Genomic DNA, 19,006 nt, shown 5'->3' on the forward strand with positions numbered 1-19,006 from the left:
GAATTTGCATTCTCATTAGCGAGGTATGAGAGGGCGTTTCCCCACAGCCTTTACCAACAGAACTTGTTGTTATGTTTTTTTAATTTTTGCCAATCTGGTAGGTGAGAAATGGTACCTCAGCGTAATTTTAATTTGCATTTCCCTAATTATGGGTAAGGTTGAACATCTTTTCATCTGTTTAAGTATCTCATATATATATTTAAAATTTGGTGAACTGTCTGTTTCTTTTCCTCATTTTCTATCCCATTTTTGGTCTTTTACCCTATATTTTTATGATTTAAAAATAATTTTAGGGATATTAGTCCTGTCTGTAATGTATGTTGCAAATATTTTCTCCCAGCTTGGATGTCTTTTGATTTTCTAATGATGTTTTTGACCATCTGAAGGTGTTTTTTCTTTTTATGACTGAGGCCCTACTGACTTGAGATGCCACCTGCATCATACTAAATTTCCACATGTATTTGGGTCTATGTCTAGGCTATTTTACTCTACTGGCCTGTTTGTCTACTTATGAGCCAGTACTGCACTGTTCTAATGATAGAGGTTTTAGGATATGTTTTCATGCTTGACAGGGCTAGCTCCCTTGGTAGCTTTTCTTTTTATGGTGTTTTCCTATCCTTTAATGCATATTTATTTTTCCACATCAACATCACCTTTAAAAAGCTTTCAGTAAGTGTGTTAAATTAATTCATATTTATTGATATGACCGATATGTGTGGTCTCAACTTGGTCATATCATTTTATAGTTATGTGTGCAATATTTTCAGTGTTTCTTTCTCTAGGTGATATTTTCTTTGCTTGTTTATTTATTTAGGTCTACATTTTTGTTCTCACGCTTACCCAATAGATGACAAGAACATCACTTTCCCCAAGTTGTGGCAATTAAAAATATCTCTAGGCCTTGCCAAATGTCTGCTGGGAGGCAAAAATCACTCCCAGTTAAGAACCACTGCCCTAAACCAAGCAATTCCACTCCTAGGAGTAGATCCAAGAAAAACTGTAGCCCACGGGTACTATGGAACACGAACAAGAATGTTCTGAGCAGGACTGTTTATTTGATTATTTTATTCTTATTTTTTTGTGGGAACATAAGAGTTGTATATATTTATGGAATACATTACATGTTTTGATACAGGCATGCAATGTGTAATAACCGTATCATGGAGAATAGGGTGTCTTTCCCCTCAAGCATTTATACTTTGTGTTACAAACAATCCAATTATACTCTTCATTATTTTAAAATGTAAGAGCAGGACTGTTTATAATAGAAAAACAGGAACCCAGAAATAAATCGAATGACCATTGATTCAAAAATGGATAAATAAATTAAAATATCTTCTGATAATGAAATATTTCCTATCAGTGAAAATGAATAAGCTATAGCTAAACCAACAAATTGAATGAAATTTAGTAAAAAACACAAAATGTTCAGTGAAAAATTAAGTCCCTGAAGACAACATATAATCCCTTTAAAATAAATTGAGTTAAAACCCAGGGAAAATTAAAGAATAAATTTAGGAATATGCATATATATACATATGGTGAAGCGTCCCCTCCAAAACAGGAGAGAGAATGATCAACACGCAGGGGGACAGCAGCTCCTGCAGGGGCAGTGGGGGGCAGTCCCAGGCAGCACAGGCTGCCAATCATGCTTCAGCTCCTGGTCCAGTGCTATGTTCAAAGATGTTCACTGCACTATAAATAAACCAATATGAAAGGGCCATGCCTACGTTAATGATGACAGTGTGTCATGAGTCAAGGGTCACAATGAATCCAAATTTGTACATCTGAATTTAAAATGACAGGGACACCTCACTAAGCAGAGAGCCCTCCTCCCAGCCTGTGAGGCCCAGACTGGTGTCTCCTGCTTAGGTGGTGTCAACTTCTCCCTTTCTTCCCCTCACTCCTGTGCTCTGGCCGTCCTGGCCTCCCGGCGTCTCCCCAAGCAAGGAAGGATCTGTTCTACCTGTGTGGGCTCTCCTGGACCCTGCCCCCCAGATGGGTCACCTGGAACCTTGCTTCATGCAGGTCTTGATTCACAGAGGGCTGCCCTGCCCCCCAACACCTTCTGCCACTGTGCAGCCCCTTACCCCGCTTCTGTTCTTCTTAGCTTTATCACCATCTGACATCATTTTATGCAAGTTGCTGGTCTCTTGTAAATTTTCTACACTATAGACAGGCTCCGTGAGGGCAAAAACTTCGTGTGGTCCACGCCGAACAGTGCCTAGAACTATGCCTTTATCTCCAGGGGCTCAGTGAGTATTTACTGAATAAATATGAATGCCTTAGTAGCATATCTCATAAGCCAGTTTGACACTAGAGCTGGGACTTACCAAAAAGGCCAGCCTTCATCAGAACTCCAAGGGCACAAAGGAGTTCTCAAAATGTTCTCCACAGATTACCTGAGACTCAGCTGAGATGCCCAAGAAACACAGCAGTGAGAAAAGGTAGAGAGCTCCAGGACTCCACCGTCCTTCCCCTCACTCCCTGCTTCCCCTCTGGCCGTCCTGGCCTCCTGGGTTCCCCAGAGCTGCTGAATTGGAATTTCTGTACTGCCTGTCAAGAATGTGCATTTCCCACAAACTACGCTGGTGCTTCTTAGTCCTTTTCAAGCCTGAGCACTATTGAACTCAGTGGAGAAATCAAGGCCCCAAATAATTAAGCAGTCTAGCTATTCAACAGTCTTTACTACCTCAAAGAACTCGGGATGGAGTAAAATGGGATAATGTTAGTCTAAATGGCTGAAAACAAGATGTGTCATTCACAAGCAGGGTATGAATACGTTATGGAAATTGAAGGTTAGTTAAAATGTCGATTTAGAAAGACTGATAAATGAGTTTTATCCTTTGCAAATCAAATAACATCTAAATAAACATGATAAAATATCAAGATATATTTTCAATGTCATGGTTGAAGCTTTTTTCTTTTCTTACATTTTTCTACCTAATAGATAAGTCAAAAGTTGTAAATTAATATTTTAAATGCCGAGAGAAGCCAGCAGCTTGTTCCAGTCTGATTCAGTTAAGCTCTTAAAATATTTTGACTGTTCGAAGAAAATTAATAATGGGATGTTAGGCAGTAGATTAACTGACACTAAATATCAACATAGCTAGATTTATTTTTGGATAACTGTGCTCATCTCTTCAAAGAACGAAAGCAAGATTTATGAAATCATGAGTTATTAATTTACACAATACCAAAACAGCCCCGAGACAGAGCAGACAGCACCACAATGTATTTAAAGATTATGCAAGAAGCTGCAAGTTTAGATTTGACATTAGCTAAGGCTTGGATTGTATAGGCTACAGTCGATTACCTAAGGCTTACAAGAACACGAGAAGTTAAGCCAGTAACTGTCTTGGCAATTTCAGAATCAAATCAGTCACAAGTGTCATTCCTTCTCCCCTGAGTAGCCAAAGAGCAGATCCCCATTTCTGCCAATATGGACAAACGGATACATACGAAAGTCAAAGATGCTTTTATTTCTGCCATTCATGTATTCATTCAGCAAATGCTGAGTGCCCATTTGTCCTTCCCCCCCTCCTCTCACCCCATCTCCTCTCCTAAGCGTGAACTCCCTGTGGGTTCACAATTGTGAAGGGGCCTCCAGCATGTGCTCCATATCAAACACAGTCCTCAGGCTAGGAGGTGACTGCTCCTAAGGTTCTGATTGGCCCCGAAGCCCTGGTACTTCCAGGCCAACAACAAAAAGCTGGTTTGGCTTTAGATAAGTCAAGCTGAAATACACAGAGGGCTCAAAAAGTGCCATTTTGGTAGTCTCCCCCTCCCTTTTCCCTTTTTATACTCTGAAGAAACTGTCGATGATGGACTGAGACTCCCAATTACAGACTGGACCTGCCAGGAGGGACAAAGGCCAGGGCTGCTCCAGGCATGTCAGGAGCTTCTTGGCAGGGACTGCTTGGTGAAGGAGGAAGCCAAAATGGGATCACCAAAACCTGCCTTTTGTCCACAAATTGCCTGAAGTCCAATGACCTCATGCTGTTTTCCCACGCATATGCACAAACAACCCCCAAGCCCTCTACACTCATATACCAAAAGCAGATGAGATTTAGAATAACAACAAAATCAGTGGAATGTGTTATTGTAGAACTAAGGCCGTTTAACAGGAGCCGCTCTGGACACCCATGTGGGTACTGCAACATCAGGTTTCACAACTCAGGTGGCTCTTAGAAAAATGCCGTCTTTCCCTACTGATCACAACACCTCCCTGCTCCTCCAGAGGGGAGTCTGCACTGGCTCTGTGGCTTGGGCTAAGGCTTAAAAATGTATCCTGAGGTGGGTGGAGCAAGATGGCCAGACAGAAGCCTCCCCCGACCATCCCCCCTGCAAGAACGCCAATTTTTAACAACGACGCACAAAAAAGCACCATAATAAGAATCAAAGATCAGGGGAGCAATCACAGTATCTTGTTTTAACTTTATTTCACTGAAAGAAGCATTGAAAAGGGGAGGAAAGACAGTCTTCAGTGACATCACCCCTCCTCCTTCCTCCAGCAGCTGCCAAATGGCCCGGAGAGGATCTGCACACTTGGGTGAGGGAGAGCACAGCGACTGGGGGACTTGCCATTGAACTCAGTGCTGCCCTGACACAGTGGAGAGTAAAGCCATGCTGGGCTCAGCTGATGCTGTATCCACGGAGGGAGTATTTGGACCAGTTCTGGCCAGAGAGAAATCACCCACACCGGTGTGGGAACCTGAGTTTCTCAGCAAGCCTCGCCAGCATGTGCTAAAGTGTTCTGGGGTTCTAGGTAAACTTGAAAGGCAGTCCAGACCACAAGGACTACAATTCCTAAGCAAGTTCTAGTGCTGGGCTGGGCTTAGAGCCAGTGGACTAAGGCGGCACGTGACCCAGGGAGACAGTAGCCTGGGTGGCTAAGGGAGTGCTTGCGCCACCCTTCCCCCAATTCTAGGCACCACAGTTTACAGCAATGAAAGTGACCCTTCCTTCTTCTTGAAGACAGGAGAGTGAAGAGTAAAGAGGACTTCGTCTTGCATCTTGGACACCACAACAGGATAGGGCACCAGGCAGTCGTGAGGCTCCCATTCTAGGCCCTAGCTCCCAAATGATATTTCTCGACACCTTGGGCCAGAAGGGAATCTGCTCTCTTGAAGGGATGGACCTAGTCCTGGCAGGATCCATCACCTGCTGACTAAAGGGCCCTTGGGCCCTGAATAACCAACAGTGACACCCAGGTGGTATGCCGTGGGCCTTGGGTGAGACTCTGAGACATGCTGGCTTCAAGTGAGATCCAGCACATTCCCAGCCGTGGTGGTTCTGGGGAGAGACTCCTTCTGCTGGAGAAAAGCAGAAGGAAAAGTAAAGGGGACTTTGCCTTGCCCCTTAGGTACCAGCTTGGCTACAGGAGGGTAGAGCACCAAGTGGGCTCTTGGGGTCCCTGAGTCCAGGCCTAGGCTCTTAGATGGTATTTCTGGACTTGCTCTGGCAGAGGGGCGTCCGCTGCCCTGAAGGGTGAGTCTCAGGCGTGGCGGCATTCACCACACCTGTATGGTGAGTGTAAATTAGTATAATCACTATGGACTTTTCACTGACTGAAGGGCCCCCGGACTTTCAGTGAACGTTGGCAGTGGCCTGGCAGAACTCCCCACGGACCAGTGGCGGTGGTAGTCACTGGGAGAGGCTCTTCTGCCTGTGGAAAGGGGAGGGAAGAGTGGGAAGGACTTTTCTTGTGGTATGAGGGCCAGCTCAGCTGCAGTAGAATAGAGTACCAGCTAGATTTCTAAGGTTTTTGACTCCAATCCCTGGCTCTCAGACAGCATCTGTGAACCCACCTGGGACCTAGGGGAAGTTGCTACCCTGAAAGGAAGGACACAAACTGTCTGGTTTCCCCATCTGTTGACTGTAGAGTCCTAGCACCTTGAGTGAACATAGGCGTAGTAGTTACAGAGAGCCTTGGGCAAGACCCAGTGCTGCGCTGGCCTCAAGTCTGACCCGGCACAGTCTCAGGAGTGGTGGCCACAGCGGTGTTTGCATCACCTCATCTCCAGCTCCAGGTGGCTCAGCACAGAGAGAGAGAGGCTCCCTTTGTCTGGCAGAAAGTAAGGGAAGAGAACCAAGTCTCTGCCTGGTAATCCAGACCTAAAAAATAGCTTTAAAGGGCAAATCTAAGTGTTACTGGTCTTAAAGAGGAGGTAGAGAAAAAAGACAGGGGTAGAAAGTTTATTCCAGGGGTAACATCAGATCACTGTCCAAAACTAGAGAAAGACAGCAACATTCAAGTACAGGAAGGTTATAGAACACCAAGCAATTTTAACCCGAAGTAGACTACCTCAAGGCATTTAATAATCAGACTCTCAAAGGTCAAGGATAAAGACAGGATCCTAAAAGGAACAAAGCAACAGAAAAGAAACAAATAACATAGAGTGGAGCTCCAGTCCGTCTGGCAGCAGACCTCTCAGTGGAAACCTTACAGGCCAGGAGAGAGTGGCATAGCATATTTGAAATGCTGAAGGAAAAAAACTTTTACCCTGGAATGGTATATCCTGCGAAAATATCCTTCAAGCATGAAGGAGAAATAAAGACTTTTTCAGACAAACAAAACCTGCGGGATTTCATCACACCAACCTGTCCTGTAAGGAATGCTAAAGGGAGTTCTTCAATCAGAAAGAAAAGGATGTAAATGAGCAATAAGAAATCATCTGAAGGTACAAAATTTGCTGGTAATAGTGAGCACACAGAAAAACACGTAATATTATAATACTGTAACTGTGCTGTGAAAACTACTCTTAAGTAGAAAGACTAAACAATGATCCAATCAAAAATAATAACTTTTCAAGACATAGGTAGTACAATAGGACATAAAGAAAAACAACCAAAAGTTAAAAAGTGGGGCCACGAAAAAGTGTAGAGTTATTATTAGTTGTCTTTTTGCCTTTTTTTTTCTGTTTGTTTATGCAAGCAGTGTTGTCATCAGTTTAAAATAACAGGTTACAAGGCTGGGCACGGTGGCTCATGCCTGTAATCCCAGCACTTTGGGAAGCCAAGGGGGCAGACTGCTTGAGCTCAGGAGTTCAAGACCAGCCTGGGTAACATGGTGAAACCTGTCTCTATCAAAAATACAAAAACTTAGCTGGGTGTGGTGGTGTGGATCTGTGGTCCCAGCTACTCGGGAGGCTGAGGAGGGAGGATCACTTGAGCTCAGGGGGCGGAGGCTGCAGTGAGCAAAGATTGTGCCACTGCACTCCAGCCTGGGTGACAGAGTGAGACTTTATCTCAAAAATAAATAAATAAAATAAAATATAAATGAATGAATAAATAAAACAACAGATTATAAGATAGTATTTGCAAACTTCATGGTAGCCTCAAATTAGAAAATATACAATGGACACACAAAAAATAAACAGCAAAAAATTAAATCATACCACCAGAGAAAATCACCTTCACTAAAAGGAACAAAAGAAGGAAGGAAGACCTCAAAACAACCAGAAAACAGCAAAATGGAAGAAGTAAGTCCTTACTTATCAACAATAACACTGAGTATAAGTGAACTAACTCCAATCAAATATAAGTAAACTCTCCAATCAAAAGACACAGAGTAGCTGAATAGATAAAAAAGCAAGACCCATTGATCTGTTGCTTACAAAAACAGCCTTCACCTATAAAGATACACATAGACTGAAAATAAAAGGATGGAAAAAGATATTCCATGCCAATGGAAACCAAAAGAGAGTAGGAGTAGCTATACTTAGACAAAACAGATTTCAAGACAAAAACTGTAAAAAGAGACAAGGTCATCATATAATGCCAAAGGGGTCAATTCAGCAAGAGAATATCACAATTGTAAATATATATGCAACCAACAATGGAACACCTAGATACGTAAAGGAAATATCACTAGAGCTAAGGAGAGAGACAGGCCACAATACAATAATTTAACACCCCACTTTCAGCATCGGACAGATCTTCCAGACAGAAAATCAACAAAGAAACATCAGACCTAACCTGGACTACAGAACAAATGGACATAATAGATATTTATAGAACACTTCATCCAATGACTGCAGAACACATATTCTTCTCAGCACACAGATTACTCTCAAGGATAAGACTACATGGACCATTCTCAAGGACAGACCATACGTTAGGTCACAAAACAAGTCTTAACACATTAAAAAAAAAAAAACTATAAGAATATCAAGCATCTTCTCTGACCACACTGGAATAAAATTAGAAATCAATAACGAGAGGAATTTTGGAAACTATACAAACACACGGAAATTAAACAATATGCTCGTGAATGACCAGTGGGTCAATTAAGAGATTAAGAAGGAAACTGAAAAATTTCTTGAAATAAATGATAATGGAAACACAAGTTGGCAAAGCTTTAGCCAGACTAATTAGGGAAAAAAAAAAAAAAAGAGAGAAGATACAAATAAAATAAGAGATGAAAAAGGAGACATTACAACTGATACCACAGAAATTAAAAGGATCATTAGTGGCTATTATGAGCAACTACATGCCAATACATTGGAAAACCTCGAGGAAATGGATAAATTCATAGACACTTACAACCTACCGAGACTGAACCATGAAGAAATCTAAAACCTGAACAGACCAATATCAAGTAACGACATTGACGGAGTAATAAAAAAGTCTCCCAGTAAAGAAAAGCCCATGATCCAATGGCTTCACTGCTGAATTCTACCAAACATTTAAAGAAGAATTAATACCAATCCTACTCAAAGTATTCCAAAAAACAGAGGAGGAAGGAATACTTCCAAACTCAGTTTATGAGGCCAGTATTAACCTGATACCAAAACCAGACAAAGACACAACAAAAAAAGAAAACTATAGGCCAATATTTCTGATGATTATTGATGCAAAAATCCTCAACCAAATACTATCAAACTGAATTCAACAATACATTAAAAAGATCATTCATCATGACCAAGTGGGATTTATTCCAGGGATGTAAAGATGGTTCAACATACACAAATCAATTAATGTGAAACATCATATGAACAGAATGAAGGACAAAAACCATGCGATCATTTCAATTGATACTGAAAAAACATTTGATAAAAACCAACATCACTTTATGATAAAAACCTTCAAAAATCTGGGTATGGAAGGAACATACTTCAACATAATAAAAGCCATATATGACAGATTTACGGTTAGCATCATACTGAATGGGGAAAAACTGAAAGCCTTTCCCCTATGATTTAGAACATGACAAGGATGCCCACTTTCGTCCTTCCATAATACTGGAAATCCTAGCTAGAGCAATCAGACAAGAGAAAAAAATAGAGGGCATCCAAATTGGAAAGGAAGAGGGTCAAATTATCCTTGTTAGCAGATGATCCGATCTTATATTTGGAAAAACCTAGACTCTGCCAAAAAACCATTAGAACTGAGAAACAAATTCAGTAAAGTTGAAGGATACAAAATATACAGAAATCAGTAGAACTTCTATATGCTAAGAGTGAACAATTTGAAAAAGAAATAAAAAAGTAATCCGATTTAACAATAGCCACACATAAAATTAAATACCTAGGAATCAACCAAAGAAATAGAATTGAGAAATAATGAAAACTCTCATAATGAAAACTATAAAACTCTCATAATGAAAACTATAAAACACTGATAGAAGACACTGAAGAAGACACAAAAAGATGGAAAGATATTCCATGTTCATAGGTTGGAAGAATCAATATTGTTAAAATGTCCATACTACCCAAAGCAATACACATTCAATACAAGCCTTATCAAAATACCAATGATATTTTTCAAAGAAATAGAAAAAAAAATCCTAAAATTTATATGGAACCACAAAAGATCCAGAATAGCAAAAGCTACCCTGAGCAGAACAAAACTGGAGGAATCACATTACCCGACTTCAAATTATATTACAGAGCTATAATAACCAAAACAGCATGGTACTGGCATAAAAAGATACATAGATCAATGGAAGACACTAGAGAGCCCAGAAGCAAATCCATACACCTACAGTGAACTCATTTTTGACAAAGGTACCAAGAACATACATTGGGGAAAAGATGTCCCTTCAATAAATGGTGCGGGAAAACTTAATTTCCATATGCAGAAGAATGAAAGTAGATCCCTGTCTCTCACCATACATAAAAATCAAATACAAATGGATTAAAGACTTAAATCTAAGACCTCAAACTATGAAACTATTAAAAGAAAATGTTAGGGAAATTCTCCAGGACATTGGTCTGAGCAAAAATGTCTTGAGTAATATCCCATAAACATAGCCAACCAAAGCAAAAATGGATAAATGGGATCATATCAAGTTAAAAAGCTTCTGTACAGCAAAGGAAACAATCAACAAAGTGAAGAGACAGTCCATAGAATGGATCTGCAATATTACTGAATTTGCAAACTACCCATCTGACAAAGGATTAACAGCCAGGATATATAAGTATATAAGGAGCTTGAACTCTACAGGAAAAAAAAAATCTAATGATCCAATTAAAAAATAGGCAAAAGATCCAAATAGATATTTCTCAAAAGAAGATACACAAATGGCAAAAACCCAGTTAAAATAGCTTTTATCCAAAGACGGGCAATAACAAATGCTGGTGAGGAGGTGGAGAAAAGAGAACCCTTGTACACCGTTGGCGGGAATGTAAATTAATACAACCAGCATGGAGAACAGTTTCGAGGTTCCTCAGAAAACCGAAACATAGAGCTACCATATGACCCAGCAATCCCACTGCTGCATATATACCCAAAAGAAAGGAAACCAGTATATCAAAGAGATAGCTGCACCCCCATGTTTGTTGCAGCACTGTTCACAATAGCCAAAATTTGGAAACAACCTAAGTGTCCATCAAGAGGTGAGTGGGTAAAGAAAATGTGGTACATATACACAACGGAGTACTATTTAGCCATAAAAAAGTACAAGATCTTGTCATTTGCAACAACATGGGTGGAAATGGAGGTTGTTAAGTTACGTGAAATAAGCCAGGCACAGAAAGATAAACTTCGTTATGTTCTCATCTATTTGTGGGAGGTAAAAATTAAAGTAATTGAACTCCTGGAGATAGAATAAGGATGGTTACCAGTGGCTGAGAAGGGTAGTTGGGGTGGGAGTATGGGGGCAGGATAGTGGGGATGTTTAATAGGTACAAAAAGTAGTTAGTAAAAATAAATAAGACTTAGTATTTGATAGCACAACAGAGTGACTACAATCAATAACAATTTAATTGTACATTTTAAAATAATTAAAAGAGTATAATTGGATAATTTATAAAACAAAGAATAAATGCTTGAGAGGACAGATATCCATTTACCAGGATTTGATGATTACACATCACAGGCCTGTATCAAAGTGTCTCACGTACCCCATAAATATATACACCTACTGTGTACCCATAAAAATTAAAATAAAAACTTTCAAAAAAAGTATCCTGGTATATGCAAGAGAATGCTCATGCCAACATTATTTATAAAGCAAAATTGTAAACAACCCCAACGTTCCTTGGCAAGAGAAAGAATAAAGTGTGGACAGTCACAGGATGGACATTAGATGACAATGATCAAACTGCCAGATATGACCACCATCAGGGATACAGCTCAGAAACAATATACATAGTATGATACTATTTTTACACAGCTCAAAACTCAAGGAGGCATTATTTAGGGATACAGGCACATGTGGCAAACTGCATTCTAAAAATGAGAAGGGGGTGCTTCTCAGGGTGGAGATGACCACGGGTCGGGAGGCAGGGATTGGGGAGGAGCCATATTGTTTATGTTCTATTTCTCAAATTGAGTGATGAGCTCATGGGTTTATCTAAGCTTTATAATTTACATACGCATTACATATATTCTTTAGTACATATCAAATTACATAATTTAAAAATTTTAAGAAAAAATTGGCCGGGTACATTGGCTCATATCTGTAATCCCAGCACTTTGGGAGGCTGAGGCAGATGCATCACTTGAGCTCAGGAGTTCGAGACCAGCCTGCCGTCTCTACAAAAGACACAAAAATTAGCCAGGCATGGTGGCACACACCTGGCGTCCCAGCTACTCAGGAGGCTGAGGTGGGAGGATTGCTTGAGCCCAGGCGGTTGAGGCTGCAATGAGCTGTGATCACGCCACCGCACTCCAGCCTGGGTGACAAAGTGAGACCCCATCTCAAAAAAAAAAAAAAAAAAAAAAAGAAAAAATCACCAGCCTAGTGCCTGGTAGTCCAAATCTTACTTGCCACCTGCATGACCTGTCCTCAGAGACAAGAGGAGGACAGCATCCTGGAGGGTTGGGGAGATAGGGATAGGTGTCCCTGCAGCCACAGGAAACAACTGCCTCCGTTTCCTACTTGTCAAATGAGCACAGTTGGTGCTACCCACCTCGAGGGCCACAGTGAGGACCAGATGAGATAAGTGCTGTGTAAGCCACAAGACTCTGTCCACATAGACGTTCACTGTGCCATACAGACGGCTGGTTCCTCTAGGGAATTACTTCCCCTCCACTCCTTGCAGTTCTGTGGGGCTGCCAAGGCCTGACTCCCCCATCCTCTGGGCTCAGGGCAAGGAGCAACTGCAGGCTAGGCCAGCAGGAGTGTTCTTCCCAGGTTGTATGCACAGGGATGGAAGGCAGTTAATACGGAATCATTTGGGCCATGGGGCCCCCTAAAAAACGTTGTCCTAATCTTGTTCCTGACATGCCTGGAGCTACTCTGGTTTTTGTCCTGCCGGGCAGGTCAGATTAATCACTAAGTCCGATGCACCTGGCACCATCAAACAGCAAAACCAAAACCAACTCTTTCCTTATGTAAGTCAATCAGAGTTTCTGTTGACTGCATTCAAGGAAGCCCAGCCAATTCAGGAGGAAATGCTGTTTTATTTCAAAAGCACAGGCACAGTTCAGACATTTCCCAAGGGAGGTAAAGGAAGCTGTCAGCTGAGACTGCTCAAGTGCACCCTGCTTCAATGGCCTCCTAACTGGTCTTTCCCTATCAGTCTCACTTGCCCCGAAAGCCTTCAGGAATACACTGCATTCCAGATTAATTCAATTTATTTCAGATTCATCTCCAGAAAACACTTTTCTGGGGAACAGGTGACTAGCAGTAGGTAGTGGGGGAGGTGGCATCTGTCGGTCCTGCTCCCCCTCCAGGTAGGAATTCCCATCACCCACCTCACGATGGATGTGGTAGCAGTGAATAGCCTAGAGATTTGCCATCTCATAAAATTCCAACTTTTAATAGTAAACGCCAAATGCAGGCATTATGTTAAAAGTATGATTAACCCCATGGCCCGTGGCAATCTGATTCTGAATCAGATCACCTATCACTGGCCCTGTAAGTGAGCACCGGCTTCTGTGAGTTCCTGTGTCGCTGAAGAAAGGTAACAAGTAGGCACCTAGATCCACATGTCTGAATTAGTGGGGTGGATGGGTGTTAGTGGTAGTAAATAAACAGGGCATGTGAAACGTGATTCTTGCCTTGAATTGAGCCCCTAAACTCTCTCATCAGTCTATTAGGACAGAAGCTCCATGGGAAAGCAGGCGAGGTCGACCATCACTGTGAAATACACGCCTGCCTTCTCAGGTGGAAGGAACTCATCTGTGTGGCCTGTTTGCCTGGAATCCTGTTCCCTCTGCTCATTCCCTTCAATGCCAAATCCCACCCTCATTATGAAATGGGAGCTCAATGACCCAGCAATAATTTGAACAAACCTATTTCACTGAGGATGCATTCATTTTTATCTTCATTAACTCTTTGGGGCCGTGTCAGGTATGCTGAGAGCAGGATTTATGTTTCAACTGCTAGGTCTGGGTATCTTAAAATCTGGGCAATTTGTACATTTAACTGAGGCAGACTTTTTTTTTTTTTTTTTTTGGAGACAGAGTCTCTCTCTTTTGCCCAGGCTGGAGTGCAATGGCGTGATCTCAGCTCACTGCAACCTCTGGAGGCAGATGATATTTCGTGTTCTGTAGACATATGCATTTTATATGAAGAAAACTGTTTCTCTTTTCTATGAAAAAAAACATCGCATTATCTCCTTTTCTTTATGTTTTAACTGAAAGAAATTTTTTAAGTAGCATGTTATCCAGGTGAATGTCACTAATTTTTTTTTCCCCACAAACGAAGTAACAAACATTTAACAAGCCCAGATCTTTTCCTGTCTTAAGACCAAAACACACATGCACACACAATGCTCCCCTAAGATGAACGGCTGGAGTAAATAGTAACTCATCCTGGGTGACTGGCTATTTATAAGATTTCACACAAGTAAAATGCTAAAATATGGGGAGTTCACACTAGGCTCCAAAGCAGCAACAGCAGAATAGATGGAAAAAATACCCAGTCCTGAACCTTACCTCCCTGACGCCCATCGAAACCATCATTCTTATTCAATAAACTCTGCTTTTTATAAAATGTGGTGGTTCCTCAAAAATCTGTGTTCAGGGAAGTATTCTTCAAGCACATACAAGTATTATTACACAGACCACTAGAAAAGCTTCTCATCATTGAGGTCTCTATGCCTTCCTAATTAATAACATAATCTAGCATTTCTATCCCACCATATTTCCAAAACACACCTGTCTTTGGTGAATTCATGCAAATACAAACATCTTCTAGGAGATTATGAGGCGACGTGTTCAGAGCAATCAGAAACAGCAAAATCAGAAGTCATCAGTCACAAGTCTCAGAACACTTTCTTCAAATACATAATATTCTGGTTTTATATTAAGAGAGTGTTTTCTTTTTTTTTTTTTTTGAGACGGAGTCTTGCTCTGTCACCCAGGCTGGAGAGTGCAGTGGCGTGATCTCGGCTCACTGCAAGCTCCGCCTCCCAGGTTCATGCCATTCTCCTGCCTCAGCCTCCCCAGCAGCTGGGACTACAGGCGCCCACCACCACGCCCGGCTAATAGTTTGTATTTTTAGTAGAGACTGGGTTTCACTGTGTTAGCCAGGATGGTCTCGATCTCCTGACCTCGTGATCCGCCTGCCTCGGCCTCCCAAAGTGCTGGGATTACAGGCGTGAGCCACCGCACATGGCGAGAGTGTTTTCTTTAGCAGGATCCAACAGTTGAGCATCACTATTGTCTACTATACTTCTTTGGGGAAAATAGAAAACAGATTCACCAAAACATTGGGAGGTTGCATGAAGTGACTTAAGGTGAAATGGTCTTACAGTGTCTTTCCTCTCTGGTTAAGTCTTAACATGGAGTCTGAAATTTTGTTCAAAAGCAAGGTTTCAATGTGCAGAATTCTTAACTTACAGAATGCCAGTAAAGAAACTATGTTATTCACTATCAAAGTGGAATTTAATCCCCATTCTATAGGTCCTACAACACAGGACCAGAGAGTTAATTGTGAAGTCCATTTTTTTCCCCACCATCCCTACAAATCAGTCAGGCTGATCTTACCAGAAGCATTGCTGATGTTCCATTGGGTCTGGATAAGTGGATGGACATTTCAGGAAACATCCTGTCAATGCGGCTGATCACATCATCAACATATCTATGTGGGAAAAAAATAAACATGTGTGAACTACAACTCCAGTTAAGAACTACAGAGTAATAGTATTCAAAAGACATTGCTTTTAAATGTTATTTTAAATCAATACAACACATATTTAAGAAGGCAAATAGGATTAGAAACCTTTTAGTCTTTACCTCTGTATGTCCAGATAATGTGTTTTTAATGCTAGTTCTTGATTTTTCATTTTAAGGCATGAATATTAATTTTCTTCTATAGGAGGTCAGAATTTAGCTGTGTCACCTGCTGGGCCACTGGGCTCCAACAACATGGCCCCCTCCCTTTGTCCTTCCAGTCCAGGATGGCAGCAGTGTCCTGCTGTTGCGCACTTCCGGGCTGTCTTACTGTCTCATCTGGCTTCTCCTTTGAATCACTGGATAACCAATTCCCAGGATTAAATTCCTTCCTTATTTTTTTTTTTTTCTTTTTCTTTGAGACAGAGTCTTGCTGTGTCACCTAGGCAGGAATGCAGTGGTGTGATCTCGGCTCACTGCAACCTCTGCCTCCTGGGTTCAGGTGATGCTCCTGCTTCAGCCTCCCGAGTAGCTGGGACTACAGGCGCACACCACCACGCACGGCTAATTTTTGTATTTTTAGTAGAGATGGGGTGTCACCATATTGGCCAGGCTGGTCTCAAACTCCTGACCTCATGATCTGCCTGCCTCGGCCTCCCAAAGTGCTGGGATTACAAGCATGAGCCACTGTGCCAGGCCAATTCCTTCTGTTTTAAATACCCGAAGTCATTCCTGATCTCCTGGTTGTGCTCTAATTCAAGCTATATCACAATTTGTACTAAATCAGTAGTCTGTGATTATACGCTAAAATCTCTGCATATGTTTTTAATAGCTGAGCCACACAGTGGCTCATGACTACATTTATTTACTTATATAGCTTTCTGTTTTCTTACATTTCTATTTTGCCTTTTCTTTTTTTCTTTTTTTGAGACTGAGTCTTGCTCTATTGCCCAGGCTGGAGTGCAGTGGTGCTATCTCAGCTCACTGCAACCTCCGCCTCCCAGGTTCAAGCAATTCTCGTGCCTCAGCCTCCCAGGTAGCTGGGATTACAGGCACCCACCACCACTCCCGGCTAATTTTTGTATTTTTAGTAGAGATGGAGTTTTACCATGTTGGCCAGGCTGGTCTCGAACTCCTGACCTCAAGTGATCCGCCTGCCTCAGCCCCACAAAGTGCTGGGATTACAGGCGTGAGCCACTGCACCCAGCCCTGTTTTGCCTTTTCATTTGATTAGTTTTCTATGTATCTGTTACAGTTTTATTCCTAAACTCTCTACCTGGCTCTTACTCCAAACATATCAGGCAAGCTATCAGCTTCATGTTTTCCTTGGAGATATCCCACCAAAAGGGAATCCTCTATTCTTATAGCCCGGATGAAACCTGTATCTCTTAAGGTTTTCAGTGACATTAAGGACTTAGCATGAGAACTGGCACACATAAAGGACTCAAAAATTTTAAGTGCCCTGATTGATAGTTCTACCACTTACACCATGGGCCAGTTCTGCAAAAATGCCCTCTCTTACTGGGATAAATTCTCCCCTACAGTGGTAGCGCATTGTGAAGACATCAGCCCATAGCACTGAGTAGGGTCTGGCTCAGGTCCTTTGAGAACAAAATCATACAAGAATTTATGTTCACCATCCAATTACATTGGACACAAAGAGGATGTATAATATAATAGCTGACATGTAAAACTATCTATTAAGGATTTTACATTGGATTTCATATCCATTGGCTATGACAAATTAAATTACATGTCCATTAAGTCAGGGACATATAAAAGGTATATTCTCTTGGGGTGAGAGGGAGATTAGTTCTCGGTTCACAACATGAAAAGATTTTAGTTTGAACCTGGGGCTCGTGAGAGCTAGCAGAAAACATAATGCCATTTGTTAAAAAGCGAACATCACATGCCAGCTCTGAAAGTCAGACAGCGACCCTACCTATTCTCTAAGGAAAGCCTATCAGGTTTTCCTTAGAGAATGTTATGTCGAGTTTTAAAACTTTAAGCTGAAGAAGGAAGGGGAAAAATTAGAGAGAGCCCAGTGGTAAACAACGATAACAGTAAGAAGACTGCAGCAGAGATGAATGAGAAGGCGTGGAGGTGCACTGAAAGGTATTTCCTCCTGGAGAAAAGAAGGCTGAGGGAGACTTTGATATTCTTCAAGTACACGAATGGCTTTTATGATCTCAGTACCAAATAGCATCTCCCATCTCTCAAAAGCACCATACCATGAGGATATGGCACCAAAAAGTGAACTTGCTCAGAAAGAATGACAGGCATTTCTTAAAGGCAAGGCCCCATTCTGCTGAATTTTTTTTTTTTTTTTTTTGAGACCAAGTCTCGCTCTGTCACCCAGGCTGGAGTGCAGTGGCACAATCTCAGCTCACTGCAAGCTCTGCCTCCCTGGTTCACATCATTCTCCTGCCTCAGCCTCCCAAGTAGCTGGGACTACAGGTGCCCGCCACCACGCCCGGCTAACTTTTTGCATTTTTAGTAGAGATGGTGTTTCATCATATTAGCCAGGATGGTCTTGATCTCCTGACCTTGTGATCTGCCCACCTTGGCCTCCCGAAGTGCTGGGATTACAGGCGTGAGCCACCGTGCCCGGCCTCTGCTGATTTTTTAATGGTTTAATAAACAATCTTTCCTGGATGGCTAAGACACAGGCTGACCACACATCATCTCCCGTGGTTCCCTCTAGATTTACAGCATCATGACACACAACCTTGGATCTAAGCTTAAATGCTACAAAAGGGGTGAGAAGTGAAGAAAGGAGGAAATGAACTCATTTTTCATCATTGCCTGACGTTTCTTGAAATGGTGAAGGCACATGACAAAAACATCATGCCCAAAGTTTATACCAGGTCACTGGAAACATTTCTGCATGTATATACTTCTTCTCTAAATCTATATGTGTGGTTTAAACCCAGTTTCTTCCGACTCAGCAGGAAGCAAACATCCACTGTCCTGTGTGAATGGAGGTCATTGCTAAGTATATGCTAATGGGGAGGAGGATAGGCGATGTCTTCTGAACTGATCCTCAATCAATAGCCATCATAGCTCTAGACAGCAGAAAGCAGACGAGTATGCAGATCTTCAGCACAAAGGTAACAACCTAATTTGCTTTCCATTGTACCTTTCACCTTGAAGTCATCAAGATACATTCTGGAAAACTAGTCTCCTTAGGAGGCTAGAAAAATAAACAAATGAGGTGGGTTAAGTGATGATCCCAGGTCAAGCAAAAAGCCAGAAACCAAGCTCAGTGTGTAGATTTCTAGAATTCCATGCCAAGTACCTAACTTTGCTTGCTTTTAGTAAGGGCCAGAGTTCTAAATGGGCAAACAAATATTCCTGGCCGTTTTTTATTCCTTTATTGATGAGATTTTTACCTGTAAGAAAAGGCAATGGCAGAAGAAAAATAAGTTCCTAGGAAAAATATCTGCAGTTGGCACAGGTAAGTAAAGAGATCTGGGTGGGTTTTGTTGTTCTTGTT

General features: G+C 41.6%; 1 protein-coding gene across 1 annotated transcript in view; it reads right to left on the reverse strand.

Moving 5' to 3' along the window:
* Positions 1 to 19,006, reverse strand: part of MED27 (mediator complex subunit 27) — a 222,830-nt gene that overhangs the window by 66,175 nt on the left and 137,649 nt on the right. The window contains exon 4 of the mRNA XM_054501481.2: positions 15,385 to 15,478. Coding sequence (XP_054357456.1) covers positions 15,385 to 15,478 — 94 coding nt within the window. The remainder of the gene's footprint in view (positions 1 to 15,384; positions 15,479 to 19,006) is intronic.

Source organism: Pongo pygmaeus, chromosome 13, assembly GCF_028885625.2.
Source record: "Pongo pygmaeus isolate AG05252 chromosome 13, NHGRI_mPonPyg2-v2.0_pri, whole genome shotgun sequence".
NCBI classification, from domain to species: Eukaryota; Metazoa; Chordata; class Mammalia; order Primates; family Hominidae; genus Pongo; species Pongo pygmaeus.